Source organism: Halichoeres trimaculatus, unplaced genomic scaffold (assembly GCF_033239565.1).
Source record: "Halichoeres trimaculatus isolate MK-OKI-2021-1 unplaced genomic scaffold, fHalTri1.1 fHalTri1_scaffold_20, whole genome shotgun sequence".
NCBI lineage: Eukaryota > Metazoa > Chordata > Actinopteri > Labriformes > Labridae > Halichoeres > Halichoeres trimaculatus.
Window position 1 is genome coordinate 15,667,149 of NW_027437198.1, and position 22,085 is coordinate 15,689,233.

The following is a 22,085-nucleotide window of genomic DNA, read 5'->3' on the forward strand; positions in this document are numbered from 1 at the left end:
ATTGGTATAAGCTCATCAGACTGGGGATTTTCTGCAATTTATGTTGTCAAGGGGCATTTTTTTGTATCTATAAGGGCATGTGTCCACTAACAGCATCCTATATACTGGCAGTTTCTGAGTCCAGTGCAGCTCATTCAGTGTTTTTACAGCTCTTTACATCCTCAGTGCAAGCCAGTACCAGCCACGTCAGCCAATATCTCATATTCTCCGAAATTCAACCATCACTGGACACAGGCCCTAGCTTGTTCACTATTATTCAATTGACGGACAGTGATACTTGGCAATTTTTGAGTTTGGTATTCAGTGAAGCAAGTTGGCCCATTTACTTTTACTTGCGTACACTTTAGGGCCATTCTGCCTCATTTCTCATGTGTTTGTGTGTTCAAGCAAGAGGAAACAGTGAGCAGGTGAAAGTTGGAGTTCTTGCAAATTTTGTTAAAAAAAGTTTCTTGTCCGTTTCAGTTTTGTTTTTATTGATAAGGATTATTCAACTGTTTTATTAGTTTTCCACATATGTATTCTCAATAAGTATTATGTTTTTAAACAATGCTATGATGTTTTCACCTTTTTTCACACTGTCACATTTTCTCTCTCCCCCCAACCTCCTTCTTGTCCCTCCCACTAGATGGCCAGATGTGCCCAAGAGAAAGAGCAAAAACAGCCAGTGTTCGGTGAAGAGTATGTCTGGTATGGATTTATCCTCCTCTCTTTTCACTCCTTTGTGTCGTTCCCATCTGCAAACAAACAAGTGAACGCAGTGATACAAAGACACGTCTTATTAAGTGCTGATAGAATTGGTTGGTGTTCTGTGTGGTCCAGCACTCCATGGCCGGCTCCCCCAAGGCTTTGCATGATGTCTCATTTCTATGATAATCTCCCTCTTCTTCTTTTGTATGACTTTCATGCAGAGGCTTTGTTGGAGCACAGATTAGCTCACCTAGGTTGACATGGCCTCACCTGAAGTAGTGTTTTTGAGTGCAACTTCAGGGCGTATCAGACACAACACGCCAGAACCACGAAAAAAAAAGAAAAGAAATGTTTTTTGTTAGTGATTTAAATGTAAGTATGTCACAAAATCAAATGTAAAAGTTATCTTTGATGTTTCAGTCAAAAGAGCTTTGTCTACTTATAATTTCTATCTTGTGATATATGAAATATTGATTTAAGGGTAATTTAACCATTTAAAATGATTTTTTTAACCTTTTGCCAGCAAACATTACAAACAGTTAGATTTACTATGAAAGAGGTAGTTTTATCAGTCTTGGTGTAAATTACCTTATTATACAACCATGTTGTTTTTATGTCAAAACAGTTTTAAGCTAAATGTGCACAGGCTGTAGCCCAGGTTTAAGTCTCAACAACATTCACTGAAGCATTTTGCAGCGGATCAAAAGCATGTTAATGCGATTTACAATGTCTGATTCGGCAAAAAAAGAGGGCTTTGTCGTCTATTTAAAATAGGGCCTAAATCAAATTTCTGCGAATCATACTAAAGAAAGCCCTTGAGACCATACCGCAAAGAGATCATCAATTCTAAATCCCTAATATCCCCATGAGCTGATTCAGGAAGTTGTGTCCAACTTCCTGAATCAGTGGATTCTAGGAAAGTGGTACAAGTGTGTCTAAAGGTTGTAGAATCAAATTACCAAGAGTTGTAGCATAAAGTAAATTGTTGATAAAGAGGAATTTGATGGTTTACAAATCATTTTAAGCCCATTTAATTAAAAAAAAACTTTTAGACTGGTGAAATGAATATGTTTTTGTATTAAAAACAGACAGAAATCCACTTTAGAGGAGCTCTTGGGATTAAACATAGGTAGAGGAAATAGTTCAACAATTAAAAATTCTCGAGCTTTCAGGTGGATCTGCATTTAAAGACACTGATAGACATGACTGCAGTGGAAATCATTGCATTGGCTTAAAGTCACATCATCTCCGAACACAGTGTAGCTGCAAATAGGAAACTGCATATAACATGATCCAGAAAATTTTTTTTAATTTATTTTATTTTCCTGCTTTAAAGTGTGTCTGTGCAACTTTAAATAGCTTATTTGTCTCTTTTATTTTGGTCTCAGCTTTTATTATGAAGGTTGCAGCAGGGGTTTAGCATGTTGGTTAATGTGGCAAATGCATGATTTTTTTTTTCATGACAGCTTCGAGGTCAGAGTTTTTAAAGAACTATAGGATCACATTCTTATTGTATGAAAATTGAAATGACCAATGGACAAGGATAACGATTTACCGCTGAGAAAAGAAAGTGATAAAAAGTAAAATATGAATTAAATCCTGACCTCATAAGCTGGCATGTTATTTCTTTGTGTGCAATGTGAAAACTCCATTCTGTACCAGTCTCTCGGGGTCCTGTGCTCAGGAGCTTTGCCATGGCCCCTGTGATAACACTCAGCCCCCTCCTCCTCCACTCCTCCACCTCTTGTCCAAATTCTTTCCGTCACCTCATTGCCCTCCTCACTGTCCACCCAAACTCTCTTGCTTGCACTCATCGATCACCCTTCTCTCATTCCACCCTGTCCTCCTGCTCAACCTCCTCCTCCTTTCCTATAGCTCTTAGTGTCTCTGTTCCAGGGTACATCCCCAGCTACCTGGAGAAAGATGAGCCGTGTGTTGTGTGTGGGGACAAGGCGACTGGCTACCACTACCGCTGCATCACCTGCGAGGGCTGCAAGGTACACTTGAAAACCTCCCTTTTAGTGTCAGCATGTCTGTGTCTTGAACTGGTTCATTAAAGCTGTACTGTACAAATTTGATGTGTTTGGATTCAGTGTCGAATCAAATCAGTGTTTTGAAAAGAATGAGTCATTTCTCTCTTTTTGTGGGCAGCATTGCATTACCTCAGTTTTTGAGGAAGGACTAAGAACAGGCAAGAACTGGCACTTAATTCAACTGCCTGGCACCACAAAGTCCTTGAAGGGCATCTTATCTGTGCTAAAGTGCCTTAAATACTGTCTGGCTCACCGTTTTGAGTAGTAAACTAACCAAACCCTGCTTATGGCCAGGGCTAATTCAGGCCAAGTTTTGTCATCACCATTACAATAGAAGATGCACCATTTGTTTAACCACACAGCCACAAAAACTGACATTCAAAAAGACTCTGAAAGCATAAAGTGGAAAATAAAAATCCTGCTGCAACTCATCAAAGGACACGTGCTTAGAAACCAAGTCTGAAAGCTCCTGCACCACTTGTACCAAGGTGGGCATAGAGGAAAAGATATCTGTCACTAGACTGGACTAGACTGGACTCAGAAGGACATCCACTCAAGTCCTCAGAGACACTCTTCTAAAGGCAAACAAAAACATGCTACCACGCTCCTATTTTGAATACATATTGACCTGGAGCTGAAATAAACGGAGAGTTTTAGAAGCAGTAGAAAGCTGTCTTTGTATTGCTGTGATGTAATTCTGGAAGTGAAGATCAGTATCAAAAACAACATCCTGACAAGAGACAAACTAACTAAGCTTCAGGCTTAAATTATAACACTAAAACATTGTGCTGGATTTAGACTTGTTTGCTTAAGATTTGTTATTCAGCTAGATCAATGTCCAGCTGTAGAGCTCTGAGACATCTAGAAGTTGAAATGATAGATCATCTGACATTGACCTTCATTAATGGGAGCATGTGGAATTGGAACTTGAGGGGACCCAGAGCAAACCCATGTGGACCCCCAGGAAGCAAAACAGATCAGATCTGATTACTTGTCCTTCTTATTTGGTTTTAAGTGGGAATTGAACAAAAATTAGGTTGACCTCAAGTGACAATATTCATTTAGATCACAATAAACAACAACCAGACCAAAGCTTGCTGGTGGATTGCTGAGTTCCCTCTTAGTTAGCATTATGTTCTTTTGGTTCAAGAAAAGTCATTACATGATTAAGAATTGAACGATAAATAAAATAATAAGTCCGTTCAAATGATAGCTTTTTTCCTTTTGTACCTTTCTTGGAGCATAATCCAGCAAATCAGTAGATGACCCACTGTATCTCTGGCTGTATCAGGACAAAAGATGTCAAAAGAAACCTCTGAATGAAGAGCTGCTTGATCTGGAGCCAGTTAATCTGATGTACTCATGTGTGGTCAGCTAGATTACACTCTGGACTCTGACTGGATTTGTTTATTCCGGATCTGTGATGACGTCTGAGAGCCAAAAAGAGAAACCATTTACAAACCTGGCAGGAAGAGCAGTTAACAGAAGCAATGGCTTAACAAGATTGCGAATGCGGAGAGCGAACTTGGAGAACCTTTGGTATTAGTGTGGCTAACTTGAGTTTCCTGGTTAAATAAACCAATCATTGGTTCTTTAAACAGCCTTTTGTTCTCGTTGATTTGAGTAGACTTTGAATCAAACAGAAATGTTAAATTCTTGTTTGAGGTTGGAGAGTCAGGAGGGTCTTTCCAAACCTCTCAAATTCCTTACCCTGTGTATAGCAATGCATATGCTGATCAGGGTTTAATACTCAGCTTTGATAAGCTTGGATACAGGAAGTAGTGGTGACTTGATTAAGTTATTTTTATGATTGTTTTGGTTCTGCTGAGGTGTATTTTCCACTGATTGTTGTCCCATACACAAGTGTCCCTATGGTGCTAAAAAAAGTCCTCTGTCATTCCTGTTTAATCCTTCCATTTTCACACAGGAAGTGAGTCACGCTGAAACCTAAAATAGATCAAATCAACGCTGACTTGGTTTTCCTTGTTCTTCACTAAAATCTGATTTAACTCACAGCATATCATAGTGTTTTTAAATCGATTGGTATCTTTGCTGATGCAGGGTTTATGAAAAAAAAAAAGGTTGCAACTAAATGATTTTTGTTCAATCTGTTTAGTTTGTCTCAGACTGCATGAAATTTCCCCAATTTCCTGCTTGAAAATCTCAGGTTTGTATCGTATACAGCCTTCTGTGGTATTCTCATCAAACTGCAGATTCTACAGTCTGCACAAAAGTGGTCACTGTGAGATGTTCAGTCATGCATCACTTCATCCCTCAGCCTCTGTGGGCAGAGCAGGATTTTGTCATGCAATCAGCAGCCTTCCCTGTGATATTCACCTCACTCCTTTTCAGAACACAAGAAAGAATTATTTGTGGGTTTTATTTTGATGTTATTGAACTGCATATGTTCTTTAAATTGCTCAGTACCCTTTCTGTTTTCTTTTTTTACTTGCACACTTGTGCTTCTTTGTCTTCTTTACCTTTTGCCATCTTTAAATTACATTTATTTCTCCACTTCTGTTCAGGGATTCTTCCGCAGGACAATCCAGAAGAACCTCCACCCGGCTTATTCCTGTAAATATGAAGGCTGCTGCGTCATCGATAAGATCACACGCAACCAGTGCCAGCTGTGCCGCTTTAAGAAGTGCATCTCCGTGGGCATGGCCATGGACTGTGAGTTACAACAAGCTCAATGCTTCTATGTCAGCTTTTGCCACAAAAATGTATATAAATGCAAATTTTTTGTCACCTCTGTCCCCCGAAAAGTTCTCCCATTATTTGACAAAATCACAGGAGCCTTAAATGCAAACTCTTAACCTCTTACACTGTGCTTGATAGCTGTAAGACTGAATAATCATTTGGCACAAAGCTTAGGGCTCATTTAACTTTATTATGTGTGATCACAGGGGTACAATCACTGGTTTCTGCTCTTACTACACACACTTATACTCAACAGCATCAGGTAATTTCATAACGGAGATGAATTCTGTTTAGTTCTGCAGCTGCTCCTGTGGATTCAGGAAATAGTTTGTGTATTTTTGGCACATTTGATAGCGACACATATTAACAACATCTGGACTCCAGTCCTGTCTCGCTGCATTTTAATTACGAGGCTTGAATTTCATTTTTTAAAGCAGCAGTGAAGCTTAAACTCTGTCCTCACACACACTCACGCATCCTGGCCATGCTGCATATTTCTGCAATAATTATGACCCTCAAAACAATATTTGGCATTTTATGAAGTTGTCCGAGTGATCTTTTCTGCACAAACAAGGTTCCTGTAAATCCCCTTCATATTCTGGGTATCATCTGACACGCTCTCTGGCTACTTGTCAATGTCCTGAAGGTTTTGAAGGTCATGAAGCTCCAGTTAGGCTAGTTTTGAATATAAACACACTTCTTCATTCATTAGTTCCTCTGTTCATACATCACGACTGAATTCAAACGAGTCACATGTCTGCTCCTTTTTAATTTTTGGAAATGAGAGGGTCAAGTGTTCTAATTTGTAATGAATTGAAACATGGGTGCAGCAGAGAGCGGCATTGAAGTGTTCAGATAGCAGCGATCAGTGATTAGAGGCACGCAGCGAATGAGTCATGCTGACAGTGTGCCAGCTGAAATGGACAAGAAGTACAACTCAGCCTCCTCTGTGATCACCTTTAAAACAGGGTGCTTTGGACAAATAATATAGATATTTATTTATTTCATGGTTAGACAGGAACAGCACTGGTTACAGCTTATTATAGATCACACAGTGCAGTCTCATATCTCAACATTATTATCTCACAATTAAAAAACAACTGCTTCATCCTCACTCATCCATTAACTTACCTCTCATCCCCGTCCTTCCTCTCAGTGGTATTGGATGACTCAAAGCGAGTGGCCAAGCGGCGTCTTATTGAAGAAAACCGCCTGAAAAGGAAGAGGGAAGAGATTGTAAAGACGCTGCAGACGAGGCCAGAGCCGACAAACTCAGAGTGGGAGCTGATCAGGATGGCGACCGATGCCCACCGGAACACCAACGCCCAGGGCTCCAGCTGGAAACAGAAGCGCAAGTTCATGGTAAGCTTGCAGTCAGGAGATATTTGAGCCTTCAAAGCTCCGTTTCCACCAAGCAGTCCAGTTTGGATCAGTACGGTTTGGTACAGGTTCAGTCTGACCCTGTCTGCGTTTCAACAGCCAACTTCGTGGTAGGGGGTGTGGAAGCTGGATGCCGATAGTCACATCAGTTAAATAAGAGCAAGACATCATAGCAACACAACACAGTGTAAATCGCTAATAAATCCAGCAAAGAAGAAAAACGTGACACAGTAAACAAAGAGCAAGACATCCAGCAATTCGCTTTCTTTGTGATTGGCATGTGGCTCAGAAGGCTGTCGAAAGGCAGCCACTGTCACACGTAAGTGACGATTTTTTCAACCAATCAACAGACTTCATTATTGTAGCTCCACCTTCTGGGAACAGATCAATTAAGTCTGGCACCCCTGCAGGAGGGTCCCAAAAAGTGGGACGGCTTGTCTCGGTTATTTTTTTTATCTGTCCCAAGATAAGTCAGTGGGAACGCCACAAAATGTGTGCCATACCAAACTGAGCCACTTGGTGGAAACAGGGCTCAAGTCGACCACTGTGATGTAGGAATGAATAGAAATGATTAAAAAGAAAACAAACAAGAGCCTTGGCCTCTCTCGTGCATTTTTGCTGCAGGGAGCAGAGTTACACAGGCTTCAATCTGAAGAATCCATGTTTTGAAATCACATTAAAAGAAAGACAGATATTTATATACTGATTTATAGTTAATATAAAGAGATGTATTGAGAAAATGAGTTAATACCCTGGACTTCAGCATTTGAAACCTACACTCAATGCATTGGGCCTAAAAAAAAACACACCACCGCATAACTTGCAAAGGAGACATCATGTCTTAAAGAGCGGGTGTTACATTTCTCCATAGTTTGAACAAAGCTATAAAATAAACAATGCTGGATGTTCAGACTTAATATGTGCAGATTTTCAAACTGCTGCATTTTCACAAGTTGCTAAAATCCCTGAATCTGTAAAACAAAAACAGTCCATTCTCAAAATAGCACGCGATTTTAACAAGATAGTCACACAGCTTGCTGAAACGATAAGGTCATCACTTCAGGACCTCATAACCAGTTCATGGCACTTTGGAGGTGCAGGACTCAAACACCAAGGTCTACTCATAGTCCTGTCCACCACAGGCCTCCAGGGAGCTGGCCAATCAGGGCTATAAATAATGTAAATTACTGCAGAGGTACCAGAGGGTAGAAAGTGACAGTATGAAACTTAAAAAAGAGCACAATACCCTGTCTCTAAGTTACTTTTGTTTTACAGAAGTGCTGAAAGTTGTCTGCAGATCTAAGGATATGTTTACATAGAGGCATTTTCTATACTTTTTGTGGCTGCCAAGTACAGAGAACATTAAGGGCCTGTGTCCACAAGACTTTGGTTTTTGTGTGGGTTTCAAAACATCCTCAAGGCTAGCTTTTTTCAAATCTGTCACGACTCTTTTTTGGTACTCCTCTTGTGTCACATACTTTCTTCTTCTGAGCAGCTCATTATTTCAACATGTTCTGAATGTTGAATCTCGTTCAACTTTGGAAACCAAGTGAACATGTGACAAGTGCAGATTTTCACAGTGTAACTGGACAGCACTCTTTCATTTACAGCCAGCCCATGTGGTCGCCGCCACATGCAGACAAATGTGTGTACACCACAGACCTTAAGGGGACGTCAGATGACAGTTACCAAGCAACTGGTCCCTGGAGATATGATAGGATTCTTCAAGGACTGTTGAAAAGTTGCTCACAGTTGGGGGACATTTTTGTCCAAGGTGATAGTAAGAGAGAGATTTCTGTTTTTTGTTGTTATAGAAACTTCACAGCCTTGTGCTTTGGATTGATCGTATGAAACAGTCAAAATGGGCTGAACATTTCAAAACCTGACAGCACATGTGAAAAAGATTTTGGAATGTGTCAAGGAAATGTACAGAGCCTCTTCTTTTCAAAAGTGAAGCTCACAATGAGGCTATTTGACCTTTAATTGCTGACAGAGCTCTCTACTTTTTACACCAGAGTGCTGCTACATGTGGCTACCTGTGATCTATGAGGGTTCAGTTAATTTGTTGCGTTTGCTTTCCAGCCTGATGATATCGGCCAGGGTCCAATCGTGCCCACTTCAGAAGGAGATAAGGTGGACTTGGAAGCCTTCAGTGAGTTCACCAAGATCATGACGCCCGCCATCACACGCGTTGTCGACTTTGCCAAGAAGTTGCCCATGTTCGCAGAGGTAGGTTCACCATTTGTTTAAGAGTCTGTTTCTCAAGGTTGATAGAAAGATTTGAATATAGCATTGTGGTGCTGCCTCTTTTGCTCTTGGTTCAGTGTTTACGCAAACTCACCGTTAGATTCATGACACCGTGCACCGGCCAATTTTCTTCTCACCACCATACATGTAATAGTGAATCAGAATTACTCTAAATTGACGGGCGTGTGTCTGCACTGTCAATCAGCAGACTACCACACCCCAATTCATCCATACAAAGACATCTGTCCGGGGCCTCATCAAAAACCAAACAACATCCTCGTTGCCAGTGTTAGCCAGTCAGCCCACTCTCCCATCCCCTCACCAGGAGTATTTTCAAGGTGATCAATAGCGGCCTGGGTGCTGGCGGGAGATTGTAACGGGTATCCAAAACACAAACTACGCATTAAAAACAGTTGCTGGATATTTTTGCAAACATATGAATAAGTATGAGTGCACAGTGAAGCTGTGTGTGTGTGCTATTTGCTCAGAAAAAGTATGAAGTCATGAGGGAGAAGCGTTTTTTTTCATGCCCTATTTCTGTTTGCAATTTGAAACGGTCTTTACAACTGACCTCCATCAGAGACGCTTCATTTACTATGCTCAACGATTCAGTAAACATCAAAACTGTGACATTTCAAAAGATATATTGTGATATTTTGAATTGTAAAACTAAGTATTTAATTTAAGATTCAGTATTGTATATATAATAAGGGTGAGTATGTGTCAATAGATAGATAGATAGATAGATAGATAGATAGATAGATAGATAGATAGATAGATAGATAGATAGATAGATAGATAGATAGATAAATAGATAGATAGATAGATAGATAGATAGATAGATAGATAGATAGATAGATAGATAGATAGATAGATAGATAGATAGATAGATAGATAGATAAAATACTTTATTAATCCCCGAAGGGAAATTCATGTAGTTTGGCAACAAGAACAAAGAATCAAATTATTATATTATATTATATATAATATAATAATACTATATTAATATTATATATTAATATTATATTATATTACATTATATTATATTATATTATATTATATTATATTATATTATATTATATTATATTATACTATATCATATTATACTATATTATATTATATTATATTATATTATATTATATTATATTATATTATATTATATTATATTATATTATATTATATTATAATATTGTATATTATACATACAATATTATAGTCATTTAATACAATTGGTCAATTCAGTTGTTATTATTGAATTCTTGTACTGGAAGTAGTTCAAGTATGTCATGTATTAGGTAAAAAATGTGTTAACATTTTCTTAGAGAGTAATTCATCATTATCTGTGCAAACGCATGATCTGAGGAAGTTCTACACACTGTTTGTGAATGAGCTACTCATAAGTAAAGGCACACAAATTTTGTTCATATACAACGGTGGCTAGAAGGTCAGATTATTTTTGTTTGCATTAATGTTGTGGCTTTTACAAATCATCTGACACCCACCAGCCACTGTATCACACGAAACAGAAGGACAAGATCCCATCTGCACCCAAGCTCAAACTCTAGCATTAACCATTTAGTCATGTACACGCAAAAAGCATGCAAATGCATCAAACTTAACATGCCAGTCAATAAATCAGGTTCTTTAAAAAGCTGTTTGAGCACAAGGAAGGGTTGTGTGTGAGTATTAATGGTCCAACCAGCTGATCCAAACTTTGACCCCGCTTAGATTAGGTTAATGTCATGCTCAGACAAGTAAAACAAACTCCACTTTCAGAACAGAAATTGTTTTTATACGGCTTTTATCAGATGATCCAGAGGCAGTCATAATGTGTCCTGACTCTCACCTCCCTCCCTGTTTCTCTGTTAACTGAACTTGGATAAAGACGCATTCATTCTGAAATTGCACAATCACTGGAGACAGTGGTGGATCTTAAAGTTGTGATTTATACAGGATTTCTTTTAGGTTAATTTTTTCCTTGAGGAAAATATTTCTCTTTGTTATCTCCACTCATACATGTAGCATCATTAAACGAATGTCTAAATGAAAGCTTCTCTCAGCTGTTTCTACACCAAATATTAATGAAACCCCTCCAGCATCCTCCCACCTCGGCCCTTCTCGATTCACTGGTCTTGCTGCTCCACTGTCTTCAGAAACCATCCGCGTGCAGGCTCCATCTAGCATGCCATGTATATTGTAAGGGCTTCCCAGTTTCATAACCAGTGCCAGGGGATTAGCTAACAAAAAAGATAGCCTTTTTTCTGCAGGAAGCAAGTTAACTGCTCTGGGGTTGTGAGAAAAGCTTACAGCAAAAAACATCAATGTGTCCTGGTCTCTGTGGCTATGATAGTGAGAGTCTTTTGTGACGGTTTTAAAGAGGGGCTGTTACGCTCCCCACTTTTCAATCATGGAAACAAAGTAACTGCTGGATGTTTGAACTAAATCTGTGCAGATTTTCAAACCACTAAATCATCGTATGTTGCTGCACTCAACAGGCCTCCAGAGGACTGGCCAATCAGAGGGAAAGGGGTTTGTTGGAATAGGGAGTCTTAAAGAGGCAGCAGCCCCCCAAAAAAACATTTCAAACTGAAACTGAAATGTGGGTTTTTAAAAAACCAGTGTCAGCTCAGAAATAGTTCAAGTGTCGTGTTCTCAGATTAAAATTCACTGAAAGTTAAAGTCCTGACCACATCTTTTTTTCCCAGCTGCCTTGTGAAGACCAGATCATCTTGCTGAAGGGTTGCTGCATGGAGATCATGTCGCTGCGCGCCGCCGTTCGCTACGATCCGGAAAGTGAAACACTGACTCTAAACGGCGAGATGGCCGTGAAACGTGAGCAGCTGAAGAATGGCGGGCTGGGTGTGGTGTCAGACGCCATCTTTGATTTGGGAAAGAGCCTGGCTCAGTTTAACCTGGATGACACAGAGGTTGCTCTGATGCAGGCGGTGCTGCTCATGAGCTCAGGTGAGGAGTGTTTACACAAAGAATATTCTTGATCTCAAAATGAAGTTCTCTTGTTATAATTCCTCACTTAAAGGTCTGTTGATGACCTTAAAAACAATTTCTCACTGATTCTCACCTTTCCTACTTACACCAAGTAGCATTTTACTCAAGCTTAGACTAAAAGCACTGGCAAAAACAGAGTAAAATATTTAATAACCTACTCATAAATAATATAAGGAGAGGAGGCTGTACTGCTTCTGAGCTCAGAACACTGAACAGGTTCATAGACTTTATAAAATATTTCTTTTTTTCCCAATGCCATATCTTTTTGAGAGAACACAAAGCTGACAACAGCTTAAGGATGTTTCTGTGTTTGGAGTTCAAAATACATCAACACAGCAGCTACTGTGGATGTTGTTCATCATTTGGCAAGAATTAACAAAATGCATCAACAAAACTTGTTTGTGTGAGTGAATCTATGAACCTGATAGGCAACATAAATAAGAAAAACCTTGTCTGATCTGCCCCCATTCAGACCGTTCAGGGCTGACCAGCGTGGGGAAGATCGAGCAGTGCCAAGAGGCCTACCTGCTGGCATTCGAGCACTACATCAACTACCGCAAGCACAACATTCCCCACTTCTGGCCCAAGCTGCTGATGAAGGTGACGGACCTGCGTATGATCGGAGCTTGCCACGCCAGCCGCTTCCTCCATATGAAGGTGGAGTGTCCCAACGAACTCTTCCCCCCGCTCTTCCTGGAGGTCTTTGAGGACCAGGATGTGTGATTTGGTGAGACAGTGGCACCCCCCTGAGAGAACAATAGACACAAGGGGGAAAAGGAAGAAAGAAAGAAATGTGTTGGTGTTTTTTTTTAAGAGGAAGTGCGGGTGAAAAAGAAAAAAAACTTTTTGTTTCCCTGTTCGTTTTTGTTTTCAACTACCAACAAGACCCTCCACCTGTCACCAGCAAACGCATACAGACATCCCTAGAAGAAACAGTGACTACCCAGCTTTTCTTTTTCATCATGCTGAGAGGTACACACACGGTGCAAATTTCTGAACAGTTTTAGTTTAACACAGGTTCAAACTCCAGACACACTGCCATGAACGTTCACTATCTCTATATGCAAACACAAACCTCTATGAGAAACCATTCTCTCACCCATGAAGACAAACAGCTCAACTCTGGTCCTACAATAATGCAAACTGAGGGGCTTGGTGTGTCTCTGCTCCCCCTGCATCCACAGTCACTTCTAAAATCTCTGGGACATGAACATCAGCTCCCACAGCAACCCTTGCCCATTTCCACTCACACACACACCTACACAAACCCTCAGACTCAACGCTTCTCCTTATCTGTGATGGCTTCCTCCGTCCACACGTGCAGCCCAACCCTCAGTCCACCAAGGGGCCCTGTGAGTGTTTGTCAGCCTACCTCCCTCATTTCATGCACTGACCTCCTCATCTCTTTGTCTTACACAAACATACACACACACACACACACACACAAACACACACACACACATTATGTACACAGTTACAACACACCCTCTTACCTCATACCTCCTTAAATGTATTATCTTATGGATTGTGTGAATGGTTACCTAGTGAGAAGACATGGAGCCATAGTTTCCTCATTTACCCATGATCCTCTGCTCTGGTGTTTCAGTGGGGACACTTTGAATGAAGCCCATGCCCATAACAAGATGAATACATTTTAATACACAACAAATAATGTTAGGTTCATTATAAATATATTTTATATTCAATCAAAGTGCATTAAAAGTTGTTATAAATATAACAGTGCTCTCTAAGAAGAAAAGCCTTGATATGGGATTCAATATTTGCTGCAAGAAAGGAAGTACTGGCATGTATTTTGGTTTCCTGTAATTTAAATTAAGTCAAGAATTTCACCTTCAAATGTTTGATGGAGCTCACTCAGTTTCTTGTGCATTGTTGATTTTACTGAGGAGATTTAAACCAACCTCAAAAACAAGGCTATCATCTACAGAAAATCAGCCTAGCTTAGCATAAAATTACAATCTAGAAACAGCCCAATTTAAGAGTATTAAAGAGTCACTCATGCCATTTGTGTGTTGGGATGTAAAAAGGCCTCCAAAATTAAAAAAAGAACATTCTAGACAGTTAATTTTACCAAGTGCTATTAACTTCATCATGCTAACAAGCTAAACATAAACAAGATAAGTCTCTCATAGTTAAAACTTGGGGATTCATTTAACACATTTTTTTGTCTGTAACCTCTTTTAGTAAGCGTCCTCTCTAAAGCGTAAGTGCTGAGCAAGCACCCAAAACAATGCTTAAAATCATCTGTGCAAGTTGTAGTGCCCAAGTGAATGTTAACAGCTAGCAGGTTATCATAATTTAACTGATAGCTGCTGTATGGTAGGATACTTACAGTTGAAAAAATTATATTTTTAACATTTACACAGCATTAAAAATGACTGACTTGTTGTCTGGTGCACATTTAAGGGTGCACTTAGTGAGTTAGAACCCTTTCTTAAAGATGCTAATGTTGTTGGTCGATAGCTTGATATGTAAATAGATGAAGTTTGTGTGTTGATATATTCTATTTTTGGCTGATAATTGGTTAAAGAAAATTAGCTAAGGCTAGCATTGTAATGTTAGCACGTTAGCATGCCAACTTTCTTTTTTGAGAGAAAGCACTGTTTTATTCATAACACCTTTTAATGCAAACTGCGATAAACTTTATTTTTTGTTACAACTTTTTTTGGAAAGTTTAAAAGTAAAGTGTATCATGGCTGGGCTACGTAAGAAGTGTTTCCACCTCAAGAAAAAAGTTTTAAGAATTTAACACATGTTGCAATATGACTTGAAGACTGCTAATGCTACTTATTTTCACTAACAAGTCACATATTTAAATACAGTATTTATATATATAAATATATCTATATCAATATGTATGAAAACTGTAAACAAAGTTATTGTTACTAGAATACCTCTCTGACACATACAGTACCTCTTCTTTCCATTACCTCACATGCATACATACATACAGCACACACACACAGACAAATGTATAACATACCCATTCTTTTTTTACCTCAGTTTTTTGTGCTCATCTCTCCCTACTCCATACCTAACCACAGGGCTGCACCACCCTCCCTCTGTCCATGTGTGTATGTGAGTTCTTCTTCTTATTAGAACTCAGCCATGTCATTCACACCATAGCCCCACCTCCTCACCTCCTCGCTGTCTTGTGATAGGTTCAGGACTGGCAGATAGCGGTGGTAGTGGTGGTGGTGGTGATGGTGGTGGTGGGAGGAGGGGACATTGTCACTCACCTTGTCACGCAGGCCTCGGCTGTCACCTGTAACCTGTTTCAAGTCCAGCCTGAAACCAACAGATTCTACCTCACTCGTCTCTCATCTCAGTGCAGCTGCCCCCTCTGTCTGCAACACACTGACATGCATGCACAGATATTTAGACACACTCACACACACAGTGCACAAATGAGTCTCCAATGGACCCAGTAGGTGTGCTGCATCTTCAACAGTGTACTTCAGGAGTTCAAACGGGCCATGGATCATCACTCAACAGCTGACATGGAGAAATGTCATTTTCTCCTGTTTTTCATCTCAATCATTCATCACGTGGGACCAACAGTCACTCTGGATTTATTTTTGTTTAGGAACCTGGAATGACAACGAGGGCAGGGGTGAATAAGTGACATTACGGTGTGCCGATTGAACTTACAGGAACTGTCAGGGGACAACAACAGCTGGAAGCTGGGACTCCAGTGGAAGCCATTTTGGCCTGATCGAGTCAGGTCAGTGGACTAATGTGGGTGGTGACTGGGAAGTGAATAAACAGCAAGTGTGTTAGCAGTATTCGCCTGTGGATATGGTTTCATCCTGAGGGGAAGGAAACAACAAGCGAGCGACTGTGGCGGGGAGAGATGTGACTCAAAAGCAAGCTACTAGCAAACCGCCACAAAAGAAAAAGGACCCTCGCACCTTTCGTACATCTCCAGATCCTTCCCTGGCTTGTCGCTGAAGAAATGGACGCTGAGCCATTTGAAAGACATTCTGAGCGACTTTCCTATCCCAGATTTACAACACGGCTGAAATAAGCTCCACCAACCACATCCCAAATTGCCATCCACTACAAATAACTATCAGGTTTTTTTCTGTTGCACTAGAACCACAATGTCTGTATCCTTAAGTAGACCTCCTGAACCTTCTCCTTTACCCTACCCCCCAACATCTTTGTGTTTGACTTTGCAGTCTTAACGATATTCTAAAATATCCGACATACACATAAAATAAACACACAGTTTGTTTTTCGCTCTTGATCACCTGTTGAACCCAACGGGGACTGTGACATGGCTCTTTGATGCCACCACTCTCAGTGTTACTACTCTTACTTATCTATGTTGCAGGGTATTTAAATAGAACCATGTGCGCTGAGTACACAGGGATACACACTACACATCTACATGCACGCGCAGCAGCAGCAGCACACACACAGCAATAGGATGATCAAGCAGTACAGCTTCACACCCGCCGCCCCCAGGCCTGCTGTGTTTGTACTTTGCTCACTGTGAATGAAAGCCATGCTGCAACCAGGTCATGGCTCAGACAGGGAACCACTGGCTTAGTAATTCTGACATGCTAATGTGCCTCACAGAGGTGGTTATACATATATACACTATACAGTATACAGAAGCATATATTTATAGACATAGATAATATATATATATAAATGTTACAGTTATTGTATGTGGCATTAGAGCTAACAGCGACTGACTTTTTGCTGCCAGCTTAAATCTGACCATGACTCAGTCTGATCTGTCATGTAGCAGAGGGGTCAGAACTCGGTTATAATATATGTACAGTTATATTTAAGCATTATTTCAACTTGACCTCATATTGCATTATGATGCTTGTTTGCCTTGTGATGATCACCAACTAACCTTCATAGTCCACCCACCTTTTCGATACCTCGAAACCACGTCACTAGCACATGAAGTACCTCAAACGTCTCCTTTTTTCACCCGCTATGGGAATCAGGTCCGTGTAGCTCAGTGAATTAAGATTTAGATTTAAGCTGGCAGCAGCACAGCCGCTCTCTCTTTCTATCTTGCTCTTCTTCTTCCTCTTCTCCTCTCTTTCTCACTCTCTCTATCAGCCAAATGATCACTGGAGAATTCCTCCCCTGTTCTCTTAAAAAAAAAAAAAAACACACCAGCACCACAGAGCACACTGCCTTCAGCCATGATCAGTTGCACCAGCATTAGCAGAGAGACAGACCGATAGTCAGTGACCATCCTTTTTCACGATGAAGCGATTTGTTTACCTGGACATTACTGCTAGCTGTGATACTGCTGTGTTCACGCAACAGGCAAATCAAACCAGTGCTTAAATCAGATCTACTAAAAGTGTCATTTTCCAGTAACCACCTCTAAGACCTTGGCAGCCGCAGCTCGGCATGCTGAAACAAAGCAATGACACCGAAGACTAATTTGGCTAATTCTTTGCTTTGCTCTCTTCTCATGAAGCTTAAAGCTTTTCTCACTGTCCTTCAAAGACATGTCCTCTCAGAGTCAAAATAAGGATTTGCTCTGCTGGTTGGAACACAGTCTGGGTGGTGCTACAAGGAGGCTATTAAATAAGCAATGTCAGGTGCAAATATGTCCTGTTTTAAGAGTCACATAGGTCAACATAGGTTTTCCCTTTAACATTTGATCGAAAGGCCAATTTGATGAGCTGCACCACCCTGTATCACTTTCCACGCTACAAAAAGAAACCGAAGCTTTGCCACACAGTGACCACAGAATTATGTATTCTCTCAGTCTCTGGCTCCCAGATTAAACTTTTACATTGCGTTTACAAAACAATAAAATGTGAACTTGATGCTAAGCTCTGCCACTGCAGCGTGGCACAAAAACAAAACAACCACTACTAAGAAGTTTAGCTCTCTTGCAAGTTGTTTTTCACAAACTGTGTCTACTACTTTTGTTACTTACCCAGGGAAAACATCTGTTAGTCAACAGCACCCTCCCTTCTCCCCTTCCTTCCTCTCACCTCCATTTCTTCCTACAGTGTTCCCTTTCAAGCTCCTGATCCGAGCTCCTCTCTAGATCCCCTTTTTCTATTTATTTCACCCTGTCCTCCAAGTGTGCACCTTCCTCCTCCCTTCCCATGCACACACACACACACACACACACACACACACACACACACACACACACACACACACACACACACACACACACACACACACACACACACACACACACAGACCTACCCCAACTCATACGAGCACTCTTTGGGGGAGAAAGATGACAATCCCTGCAGGAATATGTCCACACGTGGAATGTAAAATACTGAAATTGTACAATTAAAGACACGGTGTGAAGTCACACTCATGTTGTTTTTGATGTTGTTGATGTTGCTTTCGTTGTGCACCAAGTGTTTTATTGTTATGCTTACTCTAGAATGGATGAGTTTGCAGGTTGGGGTTAAAACCTTGAACGTGTAACAGACTGCTACTGACAAGTCCTTTTTATATATAGTAGGCCTATGTTTCTACAAGACTTGTGGTGTGAGGATTGAAAATGATGTAAATGAGGTGACTTTGTTTTGGATAGAGGGGGAAAAAAGCTGTTTTTTAAGATTATTCTTTTACTTTGCATCTGATTTTCTTGGTAAGTGAATGTCTGTTTTCTGTGTTAATGCTTTATTGTGAGAAAATGGCTGTTTATGCACTTTTAGACCATCATTGGTGCAGTGGTAACTAGTGCTCAAATGTCACCGAAAGGCAGTCGCTCATAACACCTTCAGTTTGGCTAACTAACAGCATCTAGATACTTTATATTTGATAAGTTCTTATATTGTGTCTATAATATGGCTCATGTTACATTCTGACACTCAGAAAGCTAGCTTGAAGAGCTGTCAGTCCTTTTTTCATCCCAACAGCTGCAGTATGTGACAGCTTATACAAAAAAAAACATGCATGACTTCCTTCCTTCTTGAGCCGTAAAATCCTCAAAGCTAAGAAAAAATAATATGAGACATATAGTTTATACGAATCTTGTGTCTGTAAAACAGGGGAGTTATTGCAGCTAACTAGCTAACGAGAACACCCTGAGAACTCTTGAGCAGAACAGACTCAGCATGGCACCATAATTTCCCATTTAGCCTGACTGCTAGCACTTTAAAATATGCTGAGTCATTACAGTGGGGAAAGTAAAACTGCTGATTTCTCACATTTCAACGCTTGATTGAAACAGTGCCGGGATTTGAGTCTTCCAGTTTTTGGTTCGCCATGACTTTCCCTCAATAAGGCATCCTATTAGAACTTAATGGAATTTTAGCTAATGGCTAACTAGCTTACAACCTTATGGGATATCAGGATTCACCAGCTGCACTAAAAACAAAAAGCATGTTTAGGTTCCAATGCGAGTCCAAGATACCTCTAAAATTTAGCTCACCTACGTCCCCTGTATGATGATGCGGCGTATTATCCTTCAAAACTTTAGCATGCAAATTAGCCCTAACACATGCTCTTCACTATATAGTTTCTGCCTTCTGTTCGTAGTTGCCCCTTGCTGCGTACACTGTTGCATCATTTTATTTAAATCTAAGGTTAAAACGAATCATCTTTCCTGTTAGCTAAACTGAAGGTGAATGAACCTGAACCTTGATCTCCACAGTTGCTTTGGCTGTATCACTTGCTTAGCTGGGCTTTGCTCTTAGCTCTGATCTAGGTCAATCTAAAAATTAAAAAAACACAGCACTTAAATCATCATATTAGCCTTTGTGATGCTAAAAATGAATCCGACCTTAGACCAGGGCCTGTCTTGTGATGTATAAATCTGCCATATAGTAATCTCAATGTTGTGACAGTAATATTCTCTTGATGGAGTAAGCCTCATCGTACAGAACAAGTAAAGAAACAACAAAAACCACAAAATAGAAACCAAAAAAAAAGAGATTTATACAACTATTCATACCTCATTGTGCTGCTTCATGCCAGAGTAAGAGAAGAGGAATGATCAGTCTCAAGCATGGCGAACTACCAGTGGTTTAAGATATGGGGCAGGCCCCAACAAGTGGTCTGTTGATTTTTTTGTTGGGACACTTTTCATTGGAGGTCCTGGTCGAAGCCTCTCAAGTCTGATGGAAGAGACTGAAAGAAAGAAAACTCAAAATGTGTTTTAAAGAGTTTAAAATTTGGTAAAGAAAAATGCTAACTGGGTCTTTTCAGGTTGTAAAATACATCATTGTAACAATGTAGACACAAGTTTGGAAATAGTTGCGCTTACGTTGTATTGTCAATAATGCATTGATAGCATGGAATATGAAATCATGCTTTGAGTATTTCTTATCCACTGGCAGATATTTGTTCCTTCTTCGTGTGCTCTGGCTGGACAAATCAAGAGAGGACTGATGTGTCATGGGGACAAGAGATGGGGTGAATTGAGTTTGGCCTTTGAATACAAAATGCTACAAAAAAACAGCCGTCAAGGGTGAAAAATTCAACAAGGGTTCTTGTGCCCCTAAAATAAGCTTTGGAGAGAGATGTAATCCCCTTCAGGCCCTTCAAATCCCGAAGTACAAATATGCAATTAAATTTTCTATTTATTACCACATAAATTGTGCCTTGAACAAGAAAGGTTAAAGACCCCAAGCCCCACACAAAAATTCTTACGGCACTTATGTCCTCTCTTGTTTTCAGTCATCACTCCCTGCAGCTCCCCTTCACTGTGGCTTTTTGCAGTAGGACACGGCCCTGATGAACAGAACTGAGAGTCATCACTTAAGGTCCCTCACAGCCGGTCGGCTATTTCCTGTCAGCAAAGCAGCCATAAATTTTTTGGCACAGCACAGTGTTGAATGTAAAGCTGAATGAAAAGTGGACAAGAGCGCCGCAGACGACAGTTTGGCGGTGCGTTTTTTTGCGATGCTGGTTTATGGGCTTGTGATGGGCACAGTTGTTGTTTGTCTTGTTTTTCTGTGACAAATCATTCATGGCACAATCAGAGAATGGCATCTCAGTGGCTCAAAGCTGTTTGTGTTTGTGGCTATGTGACATCCATTTTCAACATGATAAAATTATTTGATATCAAGTTCTTTGCCTGTGTTGTCTTTGTCCTAAAAATCTTACTTTTTGCAACTTTGACAAACCTTGTAAAATGTTACCACATGATTTACTTTTCAGTTTTTCACCTAAATGAGCCTGGAGGTGTTTTTAGTTGAAAGTTGCATAACTCATCTCCAGGGCTGGGCCGGCCATCTGGCAAAACAAACACTTTCCCAGTGGGCTGAGGAAGGTTTGGTCCAAAATTATCTTCAATGTCTTGCCTGACCAGCCATTAAAGGGGCAGTTTGGGTTTCTTGAAGTGGGGTACTTCAAAAAATTGTAAGTGAATGGCCGACAGTTGCAAACAGTCAGCACAGCCCCTGCTTTGGCTGGAGTTCCAACAGGGATGCTTACCCATACTGTGGCTAAGGGAGTAACTCCAACCTTTGTTTGACCACTTTAAAGAAATTTAGATTAAAAAAAATACTATATCAGATTTTGTATACACTGTGGCTGTCAGTGTATGGCTGTAAATATTTCACTTCAAGACAGTCATGGCCAAAAAAGAACACTAGAGATAGTAATGGAAAGCAAAAATAACAACTCTATTAATCAAATTCAGGAAAAACAAAACATTTAATGGGTGCAGGGGGAGTTTTTTCACTTTGAACTGTCATCTAAGGGCGCAGTCACATTGGACATTCATATTCAATGGTATTCAATAGCTCACCACAGCTTGGTTTATGTTAAGTCATTTTAGCCCAATTCAGCCCCCACCATTGTTTAAAATTATTGTTGAGAGGAGCGGTCACAACAATTTCATGTCATATCCTTGTTATGCACATGTGCGCTAAGTAAAATACACCACAGCACATTCCTCAAAAGTGTGCCAAAGCCAAGAAAGTGTACCGTACCTGAGCACAGTACACACAGGCCAAATGAACTGGATTTTAGGGTTGAAGTGCGCTTGTTAATCCAACATGATTTACAATAGTCACCCTAGGCTGCTGTACAAGATCAAGATAGCTA

At 40.2% G+C, this 22,085-nt stretch overlaps 1 protein-coding gene across 2 annotated transcripts in view; it reads left to right on the top strand.

Annotated features, from left to right (window-relative positions):
* The window catches only part of LOC141809477 (thyroid hormone receptor alpha), a 100,559-nt gene extending 82,666 nt beyond the window's left edge, over positions 1-17,893 (top strand). For both annotated transcript variants that reach the window (XM_074696523.1, XM_074696524.1), the window contains 7 exons: positions 626-687; positions 2,584-2,684; positions 5,246-5,393; positions 6,577-6,782; positions 8,883-9,029; positions 11,753-12,011; positions 12,526-17,893. In XM_074696523.1, the coding sequence (XP_074552624.1) occupies positions 626-687; positions 2,584-2,684; positions 5,246-5,393; positions 6,577-6,782; positions 8,883-9,029; positions 11,753-12,011; positions 12,526-12,776 (1,174 nt within the window). In that variant the 3' untranslated portion in view covers positions 12,777-17,893. The remainder of the gene's footprint in view (positions 1-625; positions 688-2,583; positions 2,685-5,245; positions 5,394-6,576; positions 6,783-8,882; positions 9,030-11,752; positions 12,012-12,525) is intronic.
* Positions 17,894-22,085: the final 4,192 nt, after the last annotated feature.